We start from the raw sequence: 24,175 nt of genomic DNA, 5'->3' as shown, positions 1-24,175 counted from the left end.
TGCCCATGCCATGTGGCCCAGAACTGTTAATTCCACGTCCAGAGGACGTCTGATAACTGCCTCCCATGAGCACCTGCACTCATGCACATGCCCACATATATACACGTAACTAAACAAAATCATTAAGAAAACTTACTAAGTGGGGCTGAGGAGATGGCTTGGTTGCTGAGACACTTTCTATGTAAGTGTGAATACCTGAATTTGAGTCCCCAGAACCCACGGAAAAGCTGGATAAAGTAGTTCAAGTATTTGTAATCCCAGGTCCTCTACAGCGCAAGAGGTGGAGCCAGGAGATGCTCTGTGAGTTGAGGGCCAGGCAGCCTGGTATAGGAAGCAGAAAAGCTAACAAAGTCCTGTCTTGGTGGAGTGAGCAGACACCCAAAGTTGTCACCACATCACAGCACTGTGCCTGCATTCACACATGAATGCACCCACGAACACAACCCTTAGGACGTAGCCGAAGGCCTGAGTTTAGTCCCCACATCCCACAAGTTGGCAGGAGACTTGAGTTGCCTTAATAGTGTGTGGTGCCCACACTCAGCGTACAAACAAAAGTGAATTCTAAGTGTAGCTGTTTCAGTTGGAAATGAGCTGTGTCCATTGTACGTGCACTGGCGTTTTGCCTGCATGTATGTGAAGGTGTCAGATCTTGGAGTTACAGTTGTGAGCTGCTATGTGGGTGCTGGGAATTGAACTCTGGTCTTGCCCACTGAGCCATCTCTCCAGCCCCATTTATTGGGTGGTTTTTGTTTCTTTGTTTTCTGAGACAGGATTTCTGTGTAGCTCTGGCTGTCTTAGAACTCACTTGTAGACCAGGCTGGTCTTGAACTCTAAAGATCCACTTGCCTCTGCCTCTTGAGTACTGGTATTAAAGGTGTGCACTACCACTGCCCGTCTAAACTTTGATTTTTAAAAATAAAAATTGTAGGTCTCCAGCATGATGCTTTCCAGAGTGGCACAGACAGCTGCAAACAGGTTCACACAAGGAAAATATTGAGCTTTCAATGGGAAACTTTTGACATATTTGACCTCAACACAGAAAGTTGTCAATAAATACGTTTATTGATTAAACTGAATTATAAAAAAACAAAAACAAAAAACTTCCCTCTACTACTAAGCCATGCAGGCAGAGTCCACAAAGACAACTTGCTTGCCAAAACCCAGCCAATCCACTGTTAGCATTATCTTAAAAATAAAATAAAAAAATTTTTGTTACCCATCCAAAGTCAGTGTGCAGAGGCCAGGAACCCAGCTCTGCTAAGGCTGTGGCTGCTGCAGAGACGACCAGAGAGGATTAGGTTGTAGACTGAAGTGACCACTTACAGTTCTCCAGCTTTCTCAGAGGCAGGAGGTTGGCTTTCAAGTGCAGTCCGACAATAAAATGGCATTGAGCAAAAAGCTGGGGAACAGAGGCCAGGCGGATCCCCAGTTCCGACCTCCAATGCCATGGGCTCAGGGCTGGCCAAACTTCTGGGATCAGTCCTGGTTACTATGTTAGTGTGCTGGGAGTTAAAAAATCAAAGGGCAGGGCGAGGACCAGGTGGTAACAAGCAGCACACCTGTACCCCCGGCTCTCACAGTTTGAACATCTCCCAGTCTGTGACAGCCTACTGCACAGGGACACATAGAAAAGTTTTAAAATCCATTTCCTCTCCTTTTATTAAACGTTCCACCTGTGTACACTTTAGAGGTGAAACCACTTACAAGCTTGTGCAGGCCGCCTCCTTGGTTCGTAGGAGGAAACCTTGCTGAGAGCCTTAGGATGGACAAGCATGGCGTGGCTGTGGGAAAGGCAGCCTGGGCTTTTGTTCTTTTCCTCTGGTACAGCACATTTTGGCTTATCACCATGAGTACATCATTTTCTTAAAAAAAAAAAAAAAAAAAAAGTCCCTCATGCAAATTGTAGAAAACTTTTCCTTCGAGTTGGCAGTAAAAAATAAAGATTCATGTCTTTGTGCACACCTCTACGCCTTCTCTTTCTTTCACATCGGTTTCTTCTCTAAACACTGAGGACCGGGGAAGCCACGAGTAAGTAAGCAGGGGTTCAAGCCGTTTTTGCAGCTCAACACTTAAAACATATGGCAGTTGGTACCTGTGACGAGAGTGTGCTGCTGGGACGCGCTGCTTAGCAGGACAGAGTTCGACAGAGCAGGGACTACGCTGGGGCACGCTGATGACGGCAGACTGGGAACAGTTTCCGCCTGAGCACTGTTTGATCAGCTCACTCACTCAGTACCTCCTGAATGCTAGGGACCCATGGGCTCCTTTGTCCCGAGTGAAGGGCAGTGTGAAAACTGGGAAAGGGGTCAAGGGTCGCAAGTACAAAAAAATATTGTTTCTGATGTGTTTTGGAGGAGGGTGTGAGGAAAGAAACTATCCATTCCGGATGACTCAAGGTGGTTCATGCATTTTTAAAGCCACAATGTTATATCTAGAGTTGCTGTAGAAACCGACACCTCTGGAAAGGGAGGGAAGGGGAGGAAAAGGAAAGAGTTCAGTGGGATTCTTTTTTCATTTTCATTTTTATATAAAAGTGTTAAGACCACAATGAAAAAAAATTATCCACATATGTAATAAACCAGTTTGTGAGCTACATATTTTTCTTTCCCATCTGCAGAAAAGTTCTCACATTAACAATGATTAGATCATGCCCAAAGACATTGGCCACACAGTAAAAAAACAAAAGTCAGAAATCTATGATACAATTGAGGTAAAAGGGGAAACAAAACAATTTAATATCTGTCCACAAAGGATTGTTTTCCTAGATTTTGTCAGAAAAATAGCAAACACAGTGATTTAAATTAAAGAAATAGGTCACAAAAACCTGTTTTTAGCAGAAGTGAGTACGCAATGGCCAGCTCCTCACTCAGATCACCACTGTGCTCCTGACAACCCATAAATTCACAGGAAGTGTCAGTCAATGTCAGGGGAGTGGTGCATGAAATTAAAAATATAAACCAAATGCCCCACTGGTACCCCCTTTCTCCACGCCCCTCTACCCTCCCCTCAGCCTCCCTACCCGACTCCATTTGCTCTCATGACCCTAGCACCTAAATCTCCATCAGATCCAGGTCAGCTTCCTCAAAGCCATAGAAAGACTCCGTCTCACTTTCCCCCTCAAAGAGCTGGTGAAGGCTTTCGGGCTCCACCATCTCTTCAGGAGACGATCTGGGTCGGGGAGTGGAAGCCGAGGGCTCCTCAGACTGTTCTCCACTCAGCTTCAGCTGCTCCTCCAGGGAGGCGATGAGCTCCTCCTGCATGTCAGCGTTGCGTGTCGGTGAGTTAACGTTGCCATCGGGGCCTGGCAGAACACTAGCCACAAGGAAGGACCGCTGAACTAGCTCTGGGGAGTCCCTGATGACACCCAGCACCTCACTCAGCCAGACCAGCACCAGCTGAAGCAGGACGTCGGAAGCACAGGCAGCATCTGCCATCTCCCGAGCCTGCGCCTTCCACTTTTTGTGCAGGAAGTTCTTAACGGTTCGTTTGATGCATACGTCTAATGGCTGGATTTTGGAGCTACAGCCTGCAGGGACCACTGCAGGCAAAGTGCTAGAGGCGCTCAGCAGGGCCAGGACCTCTTCTGACAAGTGAGTGCGGTGACAGTCCATCACCAGCATGCCTTTGCCGTGCTGGCAGGCTGTGTGCTTCTTCCACACAAGGGTTGACCAAAGCTCCATGATCTCATCATCACTGTAGCCGCTCTCTTTGGCCTCTAGCAATATAGAGTCTGGCACATTAGCAGGCCGAGTCACTTGTCCTCGGTATAAAACCAGGGTGGGCAGGACAGTGCCATCTGCCAGGATGGCCAGCACTACGTCACACCAAGGCTCCCCTGTGCCCACTGTCTGCAGAGCATTCTCCTTCCGGTCGTCACTGCTCAGCACCTCTGTGTCCAGGAACAAGGAAACCTCATCAACAGCCACAATCATAGACAAAGGTAGGTCCTGATTGTGAATCTGCCGCTGCACAAACTCGATGAAGAGGCCTGCGTTTTCTGCTACGTCCTTCGGTAACGTGTGGGCCACAGCTCGCCGGGCGTGGGGGGTGAGGTGGTGCCGCAGCATGAAGCGCACAGCCCACTCGTAGGAGATCTTAAATCCCCCTTCCAAGGAGCGTCCAATTTTGGTGGCCTTCTGAAACAAGGTCTCTTCGTTTACAGGCAGCTGTTGCTCTCGCTGGATCAGCACCCACTCAGCCAGCTTCTCTTCTGCCTCAAAGCTGAGATATTTGCCCTCTAAATTCTCTCCCTGAGAGGCCTGGAAGCGTCGAAGCCAACGACGGATCCGACGCTGGGGGTTTCGAAAGTGTTCAGCCGCCTGTTCTGTGTTGCAGCACAGGGCAAACAGCACTACGCGAAGCTTCTTCACAGATAGCTGCTCTTTCTTACCACCCCCACTGCCACCCCCGCCACCAGATGCGGGCTCAGGGTCCTGGGTGACAGGGCCTCCCTCCTGTTCGTCAACATTCAGACATTCAGCCCCCTGTGTGGCCAAGGGTGGCAGGGCTGAGGGCTGAGGGTGACTGGGGGTTGCTGGTGGGGTTGCAGTTGAGGCGGGCGATGGAAGTGCCTGGACCACAGGGACTGCAAGCTCCTGAGGCTCTGCTGGGGTGGCTCCTGCAGGGTTCACAGTGGCAGCTTTGTTAGGGAGGGCGGGAGGTGGAAGGTACATATTCTTCATGTTCCGGTCATACACTCGCTCAGGAGTCTGGCCAGGCCTAAGGGAGTGGACAGAGGGAGCAGAGAGCAGAAAGATTGCTTCATCTTAGGAATTTAAATAATAGGAAGAGCAAACATCATGCAAAGCATACACTCAGTCATAAAATCAGGGTTACCTTGAGTGAGATATCCAGCTGAGCCCTGGGAAAATAAGATTAGAAAAAAAAAAAAGTTAGTTCATTGGAGAAAAAAACCCAAAAGGCATTCCACGAACCTATCCTGAGATTTCAGCATGCTGTTCTCTGACAGGCTCTTCATGGGGCTAGCCTTCCCAGTCTTCCCAGATTACAATGCTTACGTCTGGTGTAGTGTGCATCTAAATAGTGACTGCGTGAGGCCAGAGGAAGATGTTCCTACCTCACACAGTATAACACCCTTCCTCCAACCCCAGCTTCTCCCACTTACCCTGGGGTAAGATGCTGCTAGATCTATGGGAGGGGTTGAACACTAAATGCTTGGCCATGGCGTCTCCCACAGAGGTAGCAAAGGTACATGAAGTGCAGGCCAGCTTGATCCCACTGAGGGGTGGGAAGAGAAGAGGACAGGAGTGTGTCAGACACATACGGCAAGAACACCGAACACAGTTCAACTCTGAGGCTTGCTCAGAGTGCGTCCCATAACCACTCCACAAAATAAAAGACGTGTTTTATTACCTGACAGAATTTTTAAACAAAGCCAAATACTTGGGGCTCTTCCGTGGGACGTGGTTGCTGACAAAGACAGAGAAGCAGAGTGTTAGCAGCCAGCGGCAACGTCCAACAAGAGACGCCTTCACAGTCCCAATAGCTTGGCCGTCAGGTGTCTCAACTTCAACACACGTACTAAATAACCTGAGGTTCAACTACAATTCCTGTTTTCGTTCAGGTCTAGGATGGGGCTAAGAGTCATGTCCCTGGGAGGCGTGCTGTTTTCTGAGGAGGGAGGAGGGGAGATCTATGCTAGAGGGGAGGCTGGGGTGAGAGGAGGGAGATGAAACTGCAGTCGGTTGGGATATAATATGAGTGAAGAATTCAAAAAAATAAAATAAAATAAATCAGCATTTCTAACAAGTTCCTATCCACTGCTTGGGCTGCACTTTCAGTAGCAAAGACCCTAGGGGGTGACCTGGAGCTCAGACTAATAAAGCCAAATGGATACAGGTTTGCTCTTTTACCTTCCTAGAAGAGATGGGAAAACAACTTTAAAAATTGAAGACATAAACAAAAAAGAAGCGGGAGGGAATTAACTGAGTTTTGGACTTGGAGCTAGAACTCCTGGCTTGACTGCGACTTACTTGATCATGTGATTGGCGTACGCTCGAGAGCAGCAGGTACTGTAGCGGCAGAGAGAACAGTGCACATAGGTAGGGAAGTGGTTAGGGAAATCTGGGATCTCAAAGCTGCACTCCAGGCAAGTCTGCCGGCCTATGACGCTCCTGTCGAAAACGAAACTTCCATTACTGTCTCAGGTTATCACCAAATTGTGGGGTTTTTATCACGGACACTGAAAAGACGGCATCTGACTTCCTTGGCTATTAGGAAAGACCCAGCCAGCCAGTCCCCACCCGCCCAGGACTGAGAAGGGACACTGACATTTTCCTAACAGCTCTCTTCTGGATGCTGCGTTGAACAGGGGGATAGAGGAAGACAGGCAGGGGATCGGTGGAGGGCAGTGGTGCTGCCTCCTGCAAGGCGCTCGGTGTATCATTTGAAGACACAGGAACAGTTCGTGGCTGTCCCCGGGAAGCCCGGATTGTCACCTGAGAATCAAGGGAGGAACAGTTTAGATGGCACTCACAGTCAGGGTTACCTCCCTGGTCTGCGAAAGCAACTTGTGGCCACCTTACCTTGGTGCCTGGCTTCAAGCCTTCCAGTTGCTTAGGTTTACGGAAGGTTTTATGGTGCTGAAGCTTGTGCTCAATTTTGTCCTTGGCAAAGAGAAACTGCAGGCGGCATTTGTTGCAGTGATAAACATTTCTCTTCTGAAGTGGAGAAACCAAAACAAAAGAGACAAAAATCCCTCAAAGGTTTCTAGCGAACCAATGTCAACAACTTTCCTTCCTTCCTTTTTTCTTTTGGTTTTTTCGAGACAGGGTTTCTCTGTGTAGCCTTGGCTGTCCTGGACTCGCTTTGTAGACCAGGCTGGCCTCGAACTCACAGCGATCCACCTGCCTCTGCCTCCCGAGTGCTGGGATTAAAGGCGTGCGCCATTGCTGCCCAGCTTCTTGAGAATTTAACAAGAGAATAAGCAAAGAACTACTCAACACAAGGAAACCTATCACTAATGCCTCCAGAAGTGAAGGCTGGGACACAGGTCCTCCCTCACTCGGAGCACTCGCACGGCAGCACAAGCTTGCTCCTATCATCTTGGGACACAGGTCCTCCCTCACTCGGAGCACTCGCACGGCAGCACAAGCTTGCTCCTATCATCTTGGGACACAGGTCCTCCCTCACTCGGAGCACTCGCACGGCAGCACAAGCTTGCTCCTATCATCTTGGGACACAGGTCCTCCCTCACTCGGAGCACTTGCACGGCAGCACAAGCTCCTATCAACTTGGGAGCGCAGACCGTACTACCTATTCCTGGACTCACGCTGTAGACCAGGCTGGCTTCGAACTCACAGAGATCTGCATGCCTCTGCCTCCCAAGTGCTGGGATTAAAGGCATGCGCCACCATTGTCCGACTCCTTTTGATTTTTAAGATTTATTTATTATTTATTGCATATGAGTGCTTTATTTGCAGAAGAGGGCACCAGATCACATTATAGATGGCTGTGAGCCACCATGTAGTTGCTGGGAATTGAACTCAGGACCTCTGGGAGAGTAGGCCGTGCTCTAAACCACTGAGCCATCTCTCCAGCCCACCTTTTGATTTTTAAAACACACAAAAATACGCACGGCGAAGGTGTTACGCAAACAACAAAACAACTCAAGGCTTCTCATTCTGTTTCCTTCCCATTCTCGGTTTGTCATTAGCCCTGGATTAATTCCCAGCACCCACATGGTGGCTCACATGTGTAACTCATGTAACACAGGGCACAGGCATACACACAGGCACAACAACATGCATGTAGAATCCCAAAATTCAAATGAGAGCACAGGATTGCTTGGCGCCTGTACCTGGTGCCGCATGTAGTGCTGCTGGAACGCGTTGCCGTTTTTGAAGACTTTCAGGCAGTAGGGGCAGAGCAGGTGTCGAGTGTCTTCATGGATCATCCGAAAATGGACGTCCACCTCTGAGTAGAGGGAGGAGCGGTACTGACATACCTGAGTTAAACAAGGAGGAAAACAAGGGCAAGAGTGAGCGGCTGGAGCTCTGAGAGGAGGTGACAGCAGAGACAGGGAGTGGGCACTCTTAAATGCACAGCTTACCGCTCTGTGACGGAGACCTGGTAAGCGCTAAGTTCAGCTGCGACAGAAACAGTCCTGTCCTAAGAGGCAGACTCCCCGAGTGAGCACAGGAATCTGCTGTCTGGGTCTCACCTTCTTCTATTTTTAATTAGTTTTTGGGCTTGGTTTGGGTTTTGTGGTTTTTCTTTTTTCTTTCTTTTCTTTCTAAGATTTATTTCTTTATTATGTATGCAGTGCTCTGCCTGCACGTACACCTGCAGGCCAGAAGAGGGCACCAGATCTCATTATAGATGGTTGAGAGCCACCATGTGGTTGCTGGGAATTGAACTCAGGACCTCTTGAAGAGCAGGCAGTGCTCTTAACCTCTGAGCCATCTCTCCAGCCTGAGTGCTACCTTCTAGAAAGTCCTAACTACAAGGAGGTATACAGTGGGCATTTAGGAATATCCATTAGTGGGTTCTTTACAATCGGTTTAAAAACAAGCTGCCCAGCGCTGAGACACGGCAGTACCTGACACACGTAAGGCATCTCCCCAGGCTTGTGCGTGTCCTTCATGTGCTGGAGGAACAGGGGCTCGCTCTCAAACGCCCACTCACAGATCTTGCACTTGGCTGTAGGAAGGAAAAGAATGGGACACTGCCTGGACAGCTCGCAGCCCTCAAGACCCTTCTGACCTGCACCTCCACCTTCAGCCACCAACCATCACCCTGTAACCCTGGGCTGCGGACGACAACTCACCTCCCCATGCCTCTAACTCAGCTCTAGTCTACACTGTGAGCCGTTTACACTTCAACTCAGACATTCTCTCTCTACTCTAACTTGAAAGCACATCCTCCTTTTACCGTTTCCTACCCCTTGCCTCTCTCTCCCACCCGGCACCACTGCTGGCTGCATCCAGTAAGCCACAACTGTCAGCTGTTACGCCAGGCAAGAACTCAGTAGAGACGCTCATGACTTCCAGCCATCCCTCGGCTTCCTGTGCCGCCGGCTTGACCCTGGCCGTGGAATGCGCTCTTCTAAACACTACATGACTCTATGCATCTAAGAACAAAGATCCTCACTCAGACATAACCTGTGAACATCTACCGCCATCAAGTACCAGGAAGAGTTTGGGCTGAAAAAGCTGAACAAAAACAAAGAAACGTTTGTTTTTGCTTTCGTGACAGGTCTGTCTACACAGCCCTGAATGGCCTGGAATGCACTATGTGCATTAGGTATGCCTCTGCCTGCCCAGTGCTAGGATCAACGGTGTGTGTGCCACCACGCCCAGCTGAACAGATGTTCTTAACCGTTTTGTCGCTTCTCTTTCTGTATGGATAGATTCAAGATAATTATATTCTGAAATTGGCCAATTAGTCAAGCTTGATTAAAAGAATATAATTATAAATTTTTGCTAAAATTTTTAATTGCTTCATAGTTTGAATTATAAAGTATGGCTAGAAAGGGGACCATGTTTATTTGTGTTTTTGCTTTGTTCACTGGTGTTTCAAGTTTTTGCAAATACGGACATTATATAGACTTTAAGTTTTAAGTATTTATCAGACAATGGCCCACCCCCTGGGCCGTTCCTTTTGTTTTTTGAGACAGGGTTTCTCTGTGTATCCTTGGCTGTCCTGGATTTGCTTTGTAGACCAGGCTGGCCTCGAACTCACAGCGATCCACCTGCCTCTGACAGCCAGAGTGCTGGGATTACAGGCATGCGCCACCACACCCAGCCTTGTTTTGAGATAGGTTCTTACTATGTAGCCCAGGCTAGCCTTGAACTCAGTGGTCTTCCTACCTCTGCCTTCTAAGCGCTGGGATGACAGGCACCAGCCTGTAAACTTAACACATAACATTGTCTTTTAAAGATTTATTTATTTTTTTATTGCATATGAGTGCTTTATCTGCAGAAGAGGGTGTTAGATCACATTATAGATGGTTGTGAGGCCTCATGTGGTTGCTGGGATTGAACTCAGGACCTCTGGAAGAGCAGGCGCCACTCTTAACCACTGAGCCATCTCTCCAGCCCATATAACACTGTCTTATTCTCACACATTATAATTAATTATGTAAACTCTGATACTTAAGATAGTTTTGCTTTCTTTGTTTGGTTAGTTTTTTTGAGACATGGTTTCTCTGTTAACAACAGTTATGGCTGCCCTGGACTCTGTAGATCAGGCTGGTCTCAAAGTCAGAGAGATCCACCTGCCTCTGCCTCCTGAGTGCTGGAATTAAGGCGTGCGCTACCACCACCCAGCTAGTTTTTGCACTTTCAACAAAACTAGCGATCCTTTAAAGAAATTAGAAATATTCTGAACAGGAAGGGAGAGATGGCTCAGTGTAAAATATACACTGCCTCTGCAAAGAACTAGAGTTCAGCTCCCAGCATCCACGCTGGTTGGCTCACAACCATCTCTAACTCCAGCTCCTGGGAAATCTGACACCTCTGGCCTCCATAGGACCCTGCCTAGGAACACGCGGACACAGATGCAGATGACACAGACAGATAGACAGACAGACAGACAGACACACACACACACACACACCTAAAAAAAATGAAACCCTGAAGCAGGGCAGTGATTGCACATGCTTTTATTCCCTCAGGATTAAAGTGTTTGGGAGATAGAAGCAGGTTGATCTCTGAGTTCGAGGCCAGCCTGGTCTACAGAGTAAGTTCCAGAACAGCCAGAGCTACACAGAGAAACCCTGTCTCTAAAAACCAAAAAACAAACAAACAAAATCCCGAACACTGGGCTCACATCTCAAAATGTCAACCCAATACAAGTCTATGTTTCAAGCAACCGGCTTCCGTATCTAACAAAGTGCTTGCTTGCTCTCCCTGTGCAACGTCACACTCGCTCACCACCTCCTTCACTGACAGCATTCATTTAACAGCAAAGCATTTTACAATCGGGCTTGAAAGGAAACGGAGCAGCCCCCTCTCACACTGTTCCCGGCTTGTAACGAGCTCTGCTAGTGAGATCCCACGCCCCTCCCCCCCCCCCCCCCCCCCCCAGGCCCAGTGCGCAGACTCACTGGTGGACTCATAGGGGCTGTGCACGCTCTCCAGGTGGCACTGCAGCTGGAAGGGCGTGGAGAACTGGCGGTAGCAGTGCTGGCAGGTGGTGTGGCCGTCCCCCTCGCCGCTCTGCTGCTCCAGCTCCACGTGGTGCTTCATGTGGTTCATGAATCTGCAGCACAGCACAAAGGCGACACACAGGCAACAATCAGGAGTCGGCGGGAGAGGCCATAGAATTCGGAACAAACAGTATTTGCTCCCCTCCCCCAATTTCCTCTATTTGGGAGAGTCTTTTTCTGAGCCCAGAAAGATGCTTCTTTTCAAATTATGTACACGTTAAGTGCTGAAGGAGGCCAGAGCTGCAGTTAGAGACAATTGTGAGCCACCTAACTGGGTGGCTGGGACTTGAACTCAGGTCCTCTGTAAAAGCAGAACACTCTTAACTTCTGAGCCCTTTCTCCAGCTCCAGATAACAGGCTTTTTTTTTTAATTGTTTTTATTTTATGGTGTTTTATGCATATATATATCTGTCTATGTGAGAGTGTCAGATCTGAGAGTCTCAGACAGCCATGAGCTGCCATGTGGGTGCTGGGAATTGAACCTGGGCCCTCTTAACCACCGAGCCCCCAGATAACAAGTTCTTAAAATTAAAAGTAGGTTCTGTGCAAAGACACTAGTCCTTCTTTCTTTCCCTTTCTTTTTTTAGTTTTTCAAGACACAGTTTCTCTGTATCACATCTCTGGCTGTCCTGGAACTTGCTCTGTAGACCAGGCTGGCCTCAAACTCACAGAGATCCACCTGCCTCTGCCTCCCAAGTGCAGGGATTAAGAGGCTAGTCTTTCTTACTCAAACTCAAATTTTATTATTACCATAATGAAATAATTCAACAGTATTATATAGTATAAATTCTAACAAGACTGTATCATACCAAGTGGTAGGAGCACACGCCTTTAATCCTAGCATTCGAGAGGCAGAAGCAGGCGTATTTCTGAGTTTGAGGCAGCCTGCCTACAAAGTGAGTTCCAAGTGGAAAAAATTTTGCACCATAGTTAATATTTTCCAAAAAGCAAAACGTAACTGTGTAAGAAAACCTGTCTACTTCTACTTCTGTGCAGGGTAAAGTCCAAGGCTGCGCCATGCTTACCGAATGTTGTTTTTTAGCCTTTTGGTGCAATGAGGGCATCGGAACGACGTGGCGACCTTAGGAAAGCTTGTGAGCTGGGCGACTTTGCCGCCATCCCGCCCGTAGTAGAAGTCATCAACCAGCATGATGAGCTTGGTCTGCACGGTGTCTCCGGCGTTCTCACCCGGCTCTGGGGCTTTGGTGGGTGGTGAGAGAGCAGGAAGAGGCACGGAGGAGGGCGTGGAAGTGACGGGGGCTGTCTTCTCTGGGGAGGAGGGCTTTCCTGCCGATGGGGCGCTGGGCTCTGCATCGAGGGGCTTGCCTTTCTTCTGGTACTCGACCATTTCAGGGCAGCAGTACTGTGGAAGAAACGACATCATCACCCACTTGCCAGGCACTAGGGTAAGCTAACTATAAATACACGTGGTCACCAACGGTCCCTGGGAATGGCTTGTTAATATAGGCGTTAAGGGACATTGTTGCAAAACTGGGGTCTCATTTAAGTTGTTCAGGCTAGCACACTGGGGTCACAGCATCCATGTCTCAGCCTGCCAGGTAGCTGGGACTGCGGGCACTCGTCAGCACAGCCGAGCTGGGTAAGCTGGTCTTCAGCCAGCTTTCTGCAGTAGGCCCAGAGTTCACAGTCGTCTTTTCTATGTCCACACAGTATTTCACTGCCACCCTCCTGCTATCTTCAGCCCTGCACTAGATTCATCTGACTCTGATCTCTCTAGAGAAAGAAGTTCCAACTTCTCCATTTGGACGGATGCCAGAGTTACAATACTGTACATAAGGAGAGCCGGGCAGCAGGTTTGCACTCTGCCCATGACAGCTAACACTGAGCTGGGAATGATCACTGCTTAAGGTCTCAGCAAACAAACATGCTGTCCTGTGAGATCCGTAAGTGCTCTGCCAGGCCCCAGTTTATAGAGCCCTTTCTACAACAGACTGAAAGAGGGAAGGTTTCCAAGTCACTTAAGGATCTGCTTTGCAAGCTCTCAGAACCAGAGAAGAGGCCGCGTGAGCTCGGCCCTTCTCATGGGTGGGATCACTTACACACATGTGACCTCTCAGAGCTTCAGTAACACGGAACTGAGCGTTACACCGTGGACATATCTTCCGTCCACCATCTTGGAGGTCAAACACTGGGATGGAAGAGGTCACTGGAAGGAGAAGAGTTGGTGAGGTTAGCACAGCATCCCAGGGCGGGCCTGCACACTCCCTGAGAGAACAAGCACGAGAGACCACTGTGTGTGAGGCACACGCCCTCACTGCTCTCAGCGAGGCCAGGGCCGGCAGACTGCAGCCCACAGACCTTGTCAGCCAGCACTCAGTTTCTATATTGACTTATAAGCTAGGCATGCTTTTTTTTTAAACTACCAATCCAGTTAAGTAAAGTCCTTTTTTTCCTTCTCCCATTTATGGCTTTTGGGGTTGTTTTCATATAGCATTTTTGAACTCATGACTAACCGGCCTCCATCCCCAAGTGTCGGGGTCACAGGCGTGTGCCACGTGCCAGACAGACACTCTCCTTTTAGAAATCTGTAATGAGGCTAGGCAGGGAGCTGCACATGTAGTCCGAGCACTTGGGAGGTGGAGGCAAGAAGATCCCAAGGTCCAGGCCAGCCTGGTCTGTGTATTTAGTTACAGACCGTTAGCCTACACAGGGAGGCCCTGCTGTAGTAAGCTGCGACCCTGTGGTGTACAGAGTGCGGTACCCAGCACCACAGCTCACGCTAAGTGTGGGCTGCAGGGGCTAAGCACATTCAGGCTGTGTAACTTCCAGAACTCTTGTCAACGTGCAGAACTGAAGCTGTTAGGGGCAGAGTTCTGTCTGAGACGTTGCCTCTTGTAGCACAGCGGCCTGAGGCTCCGACCCCGACCCTCGGCCTCCACATGCCGAGGTCTAGGCGTACAGATGAGCCCTGCTAGCCCTGCCATTCTGACCAGGTTTCCTCATGCAGCCCTGGCTGGGCCGGACGTTGATATCTCACATCGCCTGACAATGCCCTTACATGTCCCCACGTGGCACTGTGTCAGAACGACTTCCTATGCATCCAAGTAACACTGTATGGACTCAACAGGTCACACTAGGAATCTCTACGGACAGACAAATGCACGTATGCATACAGCAACAATCAATGGGGGAAAGACCATAAATATGTCAGATGTGATGGGAGGGATTGGAGGGAGAAAAGGGAAGGAAGAAATGCAATTAAAATACAACCTCAAAATTAAACAAAAAGGATTTCGGGAAGGAAAAAATGACTTCCTTTTTACACATAACTAACACAGCACTGTGTGAGAAGAACGCATTTTGCTTGTGCATTCATGATCTGATGGCGACTCAGGCTGTGCTCACCTTTGACCTACTGTGAATGACGCTGCTAGGAGCACGAATGCATTAGTGTTTACTCTAGTCCTGCAGGAGCACGAGTGCACTAGTGTTTACTCTAGTCCTGCAGGAGCACGAGTGCACTAGTGTTTACTCTAGTCCTGCTAGGAGCACGAGTGCACTAGTGTTTACTCTAGTCCTGCAGGAGCACGAGTGCACTAGTGTTTACTCTAGTCCTGCAGGAGCACGAGTGCACTAGTGTTTACTCTAGTCCTCCTAGGAGCACGAGTGCACTAGTGTTTACTCTAGTCCTGCAGGAGCACGAGTGCACTAGTGTTTACTCTAGTCCTGCAGGAGCACGAGTGCACTAGTGTTTACTCTAGTCCTGCTAGGAGCACGAGTGCACTAGTGTTTACTCTAGTCCTGCAGGAGCACGAGTGCACTAGTGTTTACTCTAGTCCTGCAGGAGCACGAGTGCACTAGTGTTTACTCTAGTCCTCCTAGGAGCACGAGTGCACTAGTGTTTACTCTAGTCCTGCAGGAGCACGAGTGCACTAGTGTTTACTCTAGTCCTGCTAGGAGTACGAGTGCACTAGTGTTTACTCTAGTCCTCCAAGGAGCACGAGTGCACTAGTGTTTACTCTAGTCCTGCAGCACGAGTGCACTAGTGTTTACTCTAGTCCTGCAGGAGCACGAGTGCACTAGTGTTTACTCTAGTCCTGCTAGGAGCACGAGTGCACTAGTGTTTACTCTAGTCCTGCAGGAGCACGAGTGCACTAGTGTTTACTCTAGTCCTGCAGGAGCACGAGTGCACTAGTGTTTACTCTAGTCCTGCAGGAGCACGAGTGCACTAGTGTTTACTCTAGTCCTGCAGGAGCACGAGTGCACTAGTGTTTACTCTAGTCCTGCAGGAGCACGAGTGCACTAGTGTTTACTCTAGTCCTGCTTTCAATATATTATCAAAAGCTGAACTAAAGCATATGGCAATTTAAAAAAATTTTTTTAGAAACAGCATACTGTTTTTCACAGTGTCTATACGCCTTTACATCCCTGCCAATAGTGTATGAGGTCTGCACTCTCCTAACCTCACCTAAATGCCACTTGAGTTCACTGCGTGTGAATGTGTGTGGTCAGTGCGGTCCTTCAGTGGGTCCTACAAACTCAGGCTGTCAGGCGTGGCCATGCGCACCTGTGCATGAGGAACCAGCTTATCTTGCCGGCCCCATGTTGTTACTTTTTAAAACAATTACAGTGGTTGGTTAGACGGCTCAGTTATTAAGAGCACTGGCTGCTCTTCCGGGGACCATGGGCTCTCCAGCACTCACATGTGGCTCACAAACATCATTAGCTCTAGTTCCAGGAGATCTGACAACCTCTTCTCCTTCCTAAGGGCACCAGGCATGCATGTGGCACAGACATACATGAAGGCAAAACACCCATCACAAAAAAAAAAAAAAAAAAAAAAAAAAGTAAAATTAAGAGGAACAAAACAGTAACAACAAGAACCAATTACTGCTTCTTTTTATTATGGACTTCAGTACACGCAGCTCGGGAAGAGTAAAATCACTTGGCTAGATCAGGTTAGTATTTTTCTCATACTCTTAAACCCTCACTGAAGGGATCTTTTCCTGTTTTGCACTCCATTTTCAATCAGCACACAAAGAACGCACGTTCCTTCTGGCCCTTCACCACCCACCCGCTCCTCTTCCTCACCTGCCTGCTCCTGTTGCACCCTCCAAACCCCATGATGCCAGCCACTTCCAGCCACACCTGCTCCATTAATCCCTCTTCACCTCTGTGATCCCTACTCACCTTTGCCCACTACTTGACCCCTTTCTACCTTCCTGGCCTCTGTACACACTTATTCCTCCATAAATACACACATGAAAAATAAAGAGCAGGATCTACGAGACCACAGGTGGGATTAACTTTCTGGTTTGGTTTGGTTAGTTGGATTGTGTGCTTTGTTTTGTTTGAGATAGGGTTTCTCTGTCCTGGATTCACTTTGTAGACCAGGCTGGCCTCAAACTCAGTAATCTGCCTGCCTCTGCCTCCCGAGTGCTGGGATTAAAGACACCTGGCTTGTTTGTTTGCTTTTTGAGTCACTCTCCTAATGGGTACAGATGGTATTTCACCATGATTTTTATGTTTCCCTAATGATATTGACGTTGCTGGCCATCTTATGGTCCCTCCTCCCCACCCTCAGAGACAGGGTTTCTCTGTGTAGCCTTGGCTGTACTGGATTTTCTTTGCAGACCAGGCTGGCCTCGAACTCACAGCGATCAGATCCACCTGCCTCTGCCTCCCTGAGTGCTGGGATTAGAGACGTGCGCCACCATGCCCAGCTCTATATTATGTTTAAACATTTCATGATTGTCTATGGAGACATTTCTCCAACCCCTAACCCAGGGCCCCATATACACTGTAGAGACACCCCACCACTGCTTCTTCTCCACAAGACCCTTTGCCTCATTAAAAAAAAAAAAAAATTTGTGTGTGTGTCTGTCCCCCTCCCCCATAAAGTCTATGCAGCCCTGGCAATTCTGGGACTTCTTGTGCATGTAACCCTGGTGGCTGGCCTTACATTCATAGAGACTGGCCTGACTCTTGCTTCCCAAGCCTTGGACCGCCACAACAGCACAAGGATAAAAGCCCAACACTGTTTTAAATTATTTTGTGTGTTTGCATGTGTGCAAAGGACTACCTAACGGCTCACGCCGCCACGCAGGTTCGGGCCGCTGGTGTTGGTTGGGCTTGTTACTGTTACAGAGTGGAGGGGCTACTTACATCTCACTAGTAATCTCTTAGCACTTTATACCCCCCTCCTACGGGTTACTTTTTCACTGTGTTAGTGTTCTCTGATGGACGTAAGTTTACATGTTCCAATTTAGCAATTTTTATTCTTGCCTGTGCTTTTGACATCCAAGAAACTGTCAAACCTAATATTGTAAAGCTTTCTTCTAATGCATTCTTCCTGGGAACCTTTGGTTTCTGTCAGCTTTTTATGGCACGACCTCACATGTGCGACAGCAATATTCAGGCACTGGCTTCCTCACTGCGACGTTATAAGCATGAGGTTGCCTTATTTGTTTTTCAGATAGGATCTCAGCACTGCCCAGACCCCTGATTGTATGGGCACAAAGCATCCCTTGTGTTGGCCTGCTGCTCTATTTGCAGGCATGTGTAACTGTGTCAACTATCTTCCCATTTCCTGTGTATACATGCTATAAACGTGTGTGTGCTATGCCTGTGTGGATGCGCTCTCTCTGTGGAGGCCAGCGACTGACTTGAGGGCTCTTCTGCAAATGACTTCTGAGACAAGGTCTGTAACTGACCCGGCAGGTAACACACCGCTTCGGCTGGCCAGTGAGCTCCACAACCCTCAGTGCGGAGGTCACAGTGCGTGCCACCAGCATGCAGTGCCATGTGGCACTGAGAATCCAAGCTCAGGCCCTCACACTTAGACAGCAAGCAGACTGGGCTATCTCTTCAGCGTCTACCCTCGGTTTGGTGGGGGTTTTGTTGTTGTTGTTGTTGTTTTGTTTTGATTCTTGAGGTAAAGTCTCACTGTGTAACCCAAGCTAGCATCAGGCTCACGGCAAGGCTTCCCCCTCAGGCTCCTGAGTGCTGGGGCCGCAGACATGTGCTCCCACGGCCGACGCCATGTCCAGCCAGCTCTCTTCTGAGTCTTACGGCTTCTGCACTTGCTTAGGCTTTGATTTTGTTGTTGTCCTCTCTGTGTTGTCCTGGCTAGCCCACAACTCACTCTACAGACCAGGCTGGCTTCAGACTCACAGAGACCTGCCTGTCTCCGCCTCCCAAGCACCAGGTTAAAGGCGTGCGCCACCACACCTGGGTTTGAATTCATTTTTATTTTGCATAGAAAGTAAGAATTTCAATTTTTGTGACTACCCAGTTTTTCAATGTATTTAAAAAGCTTCAACATTTTTAAGAAGTTGAAATAAAAGCAAAGGGAATATTGAGGCACTGGAAAAGTATATAAAATTCTAAATTCAGAGCCCTTAAACAACTTGACTGAACATGTCCAGCTCTCACCCACCGTATGTAAGTAGCTGGGACAGTACGATGCTGTGCATGGAGCCTGGACTATAGTCACACGAAGGTCCAGACCCCGCCCTGCACTACTGAAAACCCTCACAGTCGTGTTCTCTTTCTTCCTGAATAGCTCTCAAGCACAACTTTCAAACTTCACCCGGGAGGGCTGGAGAGATGGCTCAGTGTTTGGGAGCACTGGCTGTTCTTCCAGAAGACCCAGGCTCAATTCCCAGCACCCACATGGCAGTTCACAACTGTCTGTGACTCCAGTTCCAGGAGATCTGACACCCTCACACCAATTCACATAAAATACAAATTAAATTTAATTAGTTAAAAATAAAAGATTCACCCCGGAGAAGCCAGAGAGAGAGATGGCTTAGAGGTTAAAAGCACTGGCTGCTCTTCCAGGTCCCCTGCTTACTTCCCAGCACCCAGAGTAGATCACAACTGTTACAGCTGTAGTCCTGTGAGAGCTAACATCCTCTTCTGGTCTACAGATGTACATGAAGACAAAATGCCCACATACATGAAATAAACAAATCCTAACAAAAATTCAACCCAGAAAACCCACCTCCTCCATGGAAACACCTATGATGAACCTGTGCACGTCACCGATCAGTCCCCGAGCTGCTGCAGCGCCACACGCGCCGCCAGACAGCATCTCACTGCACTGCCTCCTCTGTACGAATAGCTCACAGCACCTGCATCCTACTTATGTCTCCATTTCAGAATAGACTCAATGCAATAAGTTCTTTATCAGTGTTTTCTGAGTGACCGACTGGTGGCTCAGCCTCTCACATTACCTTTCGTTGATGCCTCGGGTCCAGTGGCTCTGTGAGCAGGACTGCTGCTGGGCACCAGCACTGGCCCAGGACTCTGGCCCAGGGAAGGGATAGTGTTAAGAGTATTCACCAATTTGGCCACTTCGTTGCTATTTTCACCTGTGACCCCGGGCCGCTTCACAGTGACGAAGCTGGCAATGCTCACTGCAGGCGGAGAGGGGAAGGAGGGAGCTACGTTGACCAAGTGAAATCACCTGTTTCCCACCCCTGCCCCATGCTGTGCTGCCGGCTCCTCAGCCCAAGTCTCACCTAGTTTGGGATTCGAGGTCTGGCTGGACTGGCCTGAAGGCTGGACAGCTAGCTGCCCCAGTGAGGTTGGCTGTGTGGCAGTGGGAGTGGTGGAAGTGCTGGGAGTGGACTTGGTCTGCTGGGCCTGGGGCTGTGGGACAGTGCTCCGGATGGTGAGCGTGGCCGGGATGACCGTGGTGAAGGTGTTGGTGGTGGGCCTCACGGGCACTGTGGAGCCTGGCCTCACGGGGGTCACCTGAGAGAACACTTGTGGGACGCCAACTGTCGGCTTAACAAACTGTGTACCTGGGGCTTTTAAAAAAAGAGACAAAAGAAGTCCCAAGCCTTCATCAGTGAGGTCCCTATAACATTATTGCCTTGCCTTGCACAGAAACCCAAGAACAGGAAAGTTATTTCCCTAAACTAAGTGACCAACAGGGTCACCCCGAGTCCTGCTGATCTTCACATGGAGGCAAGCTGCAGCTGTGCACTGGATGAAGAGCTGTTCTGAGTAACGCTGGGAAGACAGCTCCCAGCAACTGCTCTAAGACACCTTCCGCACCACCTTTTTACCTCAAGAATACGAACAGTAGCTTGGCCTCGGTTTCAGAACTGGAAGAACGGGGACATAGAGGCCAAAGGGCAGACGTGGTCCTCCAAGTCCTTCTTCAGAATTCTAAAAGAATTTTCCATTTTCTTCTATACATTCAAACAGGACAGGCTATCTACTCTACTAGAATGTCCCAAAGGGGAATGTTCTTCTAGAATAGTTGAAAACAATTCCACTGAGAAATATTTATGGAAACAAGAATGTTATAGAGAAATCTGACCAAACTCATGGCCTAAAAAGCCCCGTGGGCTCTAAGATCAAACAACAAAACAAAACCCAAAAGTTCTTTAGGAAGGTACACTACAGAGGCCCCTATTATTTCTTATATATATTTGTGTGCGTGTGTACATGTGTGGGTGGCATGCACACCACGGTGTGAAGTGGAGGCCAGAGAACACCTTGGGGAACTGGTTCTTTCCTTCCATCATGTGGCTTCTAGGACGTGAACACAGGGAGTCAGGCTTGGAGGCGAGCCCCCGCGCCCTCCTGCTAGGCCTGAGGATCCATTTACACAATTTAATGAAGCTACTCTCTTTTTGAGCTGAACTGTAGAAAACCTAATACATAAGAAATGTGACTTGGGGGAAATTACAAGGTTTTTTCGTTTTTTGTGGGGTTTTTTGGGTACTGTAAATTGAAGCCAAGGCCTTGAGCGATGCTGAGAGGGCACCTGCCCTGCTACCCCGCAGTCCCGAGACCTTTGCTATTATGCTACAGGGTCACTGGTGGTGGGAGCCTCACTACACGGTCACTGGCGGTGTTAATCTCAGGGATGTGCCGTTTACATAATTTACATCTAAGTCCTCACGACCTCTGCCTTGGTTCGTTTGCTTCTTGAGTCAAGCCTGGCCTTGAATTCACAGTAATCCTCCTGCTTCAATCTCCAGGAGTGTGCCACCGTGCCTGGCTGCGTATCCAAAAGCTATGCTTTAAAATTAAGGTAAATTCAACTTATAGTCCTACCACATATATGGAGCATTAGATCCGTGAGTTGCATTAACAATATTCTTTCAGGAGTAACTGGCAGTAGCTGATGTCATCAGAAGTGATAATGACCAGATAAGACTCATGTCACCTCATGAAAGGCAGTGAAAAGCTAAACATAGAAATAAAATTAGCCCCTGGCCAAAGGTTACAAACATTTTTAAAAATTGGGCTTAAATTGTTAAGATGGTATTTTGCATTCTTCTTTAAATACAAGCTTTCAAATAACCTGGAATACTGTGAAACGATAAGCACAGCTCTCTGGATGTGGGTCATTCCACATGGGTGAGCACTGCCTTACCTGGGACCAGGGTAATTGGTCTAACTGTTTGGCCCTGCTGTACATTCAGCACAATCCCAACCTGGTTCATCGCGTTCTGTACAGGACGAACATTCCTTACAGGAAATCCCTGCAATGAAAAAAGCAAAACGGCCTTTAATATGGAGAGCAACTAGCCCTGACACTGACAGATAGCTAGCTCCACATTATTTTTGGGGAGGGTAGGGGTGGAGGGGGTTGTTTTGTTTGTTGAGAGACAGGGTTTCTCTGTGTAGCCTTGGCTGTCCTGGACTCACTTTGTAGACCAGGCTGGCCTCGAACTCACAGCAATCCACCTGCCTCTGCCTCCGAGTGCTGGGATCACAGGCAAGCGCCACCACACCCGGCTGATAGCTCCATATTCTTACCTAATGGTTCTCTCTCTAGAGTTATAACAGCTTTTAAATGACTGAAATGGAGAATTTTTGGAAATTCTGGCATGCTAGGTTTTTGTGAGGTGGTGTTTTTTTTCCTTTTGAGATGGGTCTTGCTATGTAGCGTAGGCTGTCCCCCAAACTCCTAATTTTGTTGGCAAACACCTTTGTTTTGAGACAGGATTTGTGTAGCCCAGGTTGGCCTCAAACTTACTATGTAGCTCAGGTTAACCCTGAATTTATGACAATTTTGCTTCATTCTCCTAAGAGCTGGGGTTTCAAATATGTAGCACTCTAGCCAGTATGTTTAGCAAACTATTAAGTAACCAAACCCAAAAAAACTCTGTATCCACAGACTGGGACTGTGAAGAGGAGAACCCAAAATCACAACAGTATTTAATCTAGTAACCCAACATATAACCACCCTTTTTTATATGTTGCTCCCAAAGCCATAAACCTCTGATGAACTAGAAAGAGATTATAGAAGTTAGGAGGCCTCAGGCATGTGCCTGTCAATGCCGTTCAGGTTTGGGCTTTTTACTTCCGATCAGTGCCCTGTACGGCAAGCCTCCCCTCTTCAAAGGCCACTTATTTTGTACATAGATCTTCAAAAGCCAATGAATTCACCCGAGGGGACAGAAGCAACCCAGGCAACGGTGAGGCATGCAAGGCAAGTGTGCAGACTTTAAAAGACATTTTTTCCTTAAGGTTGATTTTCCTTGTCTGAGTGTTTGCCTGCATCTATGCACATGCACCATGGGAGCATCTACAGAGGTCAGAAGACGGCATCTGGCCCTCTCACCGTGAATTTACAGATAGTTGACATGTGGGGGCTCTGCAAGAGCAGTAAATGCTCCTGAAGGGTTAGCCCTCTCTCCACCCTGCGTGAAGGCTTTCTAATTCTACCTCCCAATGATTTCTGCCCAGACTTCAATCAACTCAACAAATCTCTAAGGAGCACAGACAGGAAATATCACACAGCCATGATGCTATGCTGGGCATTCGACATCAAGCAGCAGAGAACCTCAGGTCCACAGACAAGAGTCACGTGGTGATGAGGAGCCTGTTCAAGGCAGCGCCTCTGCAGGCTCACAGTCTACCTCCTCTGCCAGCCCCAGAATTCAAAGTCCCACTCACCTGGGTAGTGATGAATATAGGCTGTGAGGCCACAGGGGAGCTAGTCACATGATTGGCATTCTGCATGACCTGGACAGGTCTCAATACTGGTTGAGTAACCATTGTTCCCAGACCTGGTGCTGGATTCTGGGTGAGAATGAGTGGCTGTCCACCTTGCTGGACCAAAGTGTTACCAGCTAAAGGGTAAAAGGCAGGCAAAACAAAGGAAAAAGAACAAGAAAGGGATGTTAGCAGAAACTTGTGTTCTGTAAGAAACATTTTGTCTCAGTTATCAAAATTATTTAACTGCCACTACTCACCTCAACTGTCACCAAATTCACCAACTGTAAGCCTCCCCCAACTCTACAACTGACAGGCTACAGGGGGGTCAGGGCAGTTTGCAAACCCTTAGCCAGGCCTTAACCAAGCTGAAAGACACCAGTGTCTATCTTCACACCAAGGATTTACGTGACCACACAATTCTCCCCAACAACAGAAGGTTAAGACTTTCCAGACTTTAAGTAAAATCTTTTTGTAAGAAGGTAACATATTGCTAGTAATTCCATTAAAACCCTTTTTTACATTTGCTTATTATAAGTGTGTTTGTGAGTGTGAGCCGTGCCCTCTGTGTGGAGCAGGCAGCTCTCAGGTCCTCAGGCTGGGCGGCAAGTGTCACTGGGCCACCCTGCGGGGCCTAAACTTGCTTGTTGTTGAGAAAGGGGCTCATATAGTTTGATTCAAAATAACACCAGACACTCTTCTACAGGAACCACAACTGGAGCGGTCTGGGTGACAACGGCTCTGTAGGATCATATGAGCGAATGCTTGGGCCATAGTTAATGGAGCAGTTGGAGAGGGAAATGGGAGGCGTGGCCTTGCTGAAGGAAATGTGTTCTGAGATATTCTCGACTCAGCCCCCAAGTGCCAGGATTACAGATAATATATGCACATTTATATCCAGTGCTCATTTTAGCTCTTTAGAAGTGAACCATCAATGTAGCTTTAAATAATCTATTGTTAACACATTAATTATATGAGAAATGCAGCTGGCAAGAATCTTACAAAGTGCTAGAGATGTAGTACAGTTGGCAGAGTGCTTGCCCAGCATGCACAAGGCCTTTGGTTCAAATCCCAGAT

General features: G+C 48.3%; 1 protein-coding gene across 1 annotated transcript in view; it reads right to left on the bottom strand.

Moving 5' to 3' along the window:
* Positions 1-3,007: 3,007 nt before the first annotated feature.
* Positions 3,008-24,175, bottom strand: part of Pogz (pogo transposable element derived with ZNF domain) — a 42,648-nt gene continuing 21,480 nt past the window's right edge. Inside the window, exons 4-19 of the mRNA XM_051157680.1 lie at positions 23,060-23,235; positions 21,531-21,639; positions 19,657-19,947; positions 19,369-19,551; positions 13,231-13,337; positions 12,196-12,533; positions 11,069-11,223; positions 8,561-8,661; positions 7,820-7,966; positions 6,546-6,680; positions 6,292-6,458; positions 5,994-6,134; positions 5,374-5,430; positions 5,126-5,238; positions 4,837-4,861; positions 3,008-4,719 (exon numbers count right to left, since the gene is read on the bottom strand). Of these exons, the coding sequence (XP_051013637.1) occupies positions 3,051-4,719; positions 4,837-4,861; positions 5,126-5,238; positions 5,374-5,430; positions 5,994-6,134; positions 6,292-6,458; positions 6,546-6,680; positions 7,820-7,966; positions 8,561-8,661; positions 11,069-11,223; positions 12,196-12,533; positions 13,231-13,337; positions 19,369-19,551; positions 19,657-19,947; positions 21,531-21,639; positions 23,060-23,235 (3,914 nt within the window). The 3' untranslated portion in view covers positions 3,008-3,050. The remainder of the gene's footprint in view (positions 4,720-4,836; positions 4,862-5,125; positions 5,239-5,373; positions 5,431-5,993; positions 6,135-6,291; positions 6,459-6,545; positions 6,681-7,819; positions 7,967-8,560; positions 8,662-11,068; positions 11,224-12,195; positions 12,534-13,230; positions 13,338-19,368; positions 19,552-19,656; positions 19,948-21,530; positions 21,640-23,059; positions 23,236-24,175) is intronic.

This window comes from Acomys russatus, chromosome 15, assembly GCF_903995435.1.
Source record: "Acomys russatus chromosome 15, mAcoRus1.1, whole genome shotgun sequence".
Taxonomy (NCBI): Eukaryota; Metazoa; Chordata; class Mammalia; order Rodentia; family Muridae; genus Acomys; species Acomys russatus.
The sequence above is the reverse complement of the archived record's forward strand: the minus strand, read 5'-3'. Positions and strand labels throughout refer to the sequence as shown.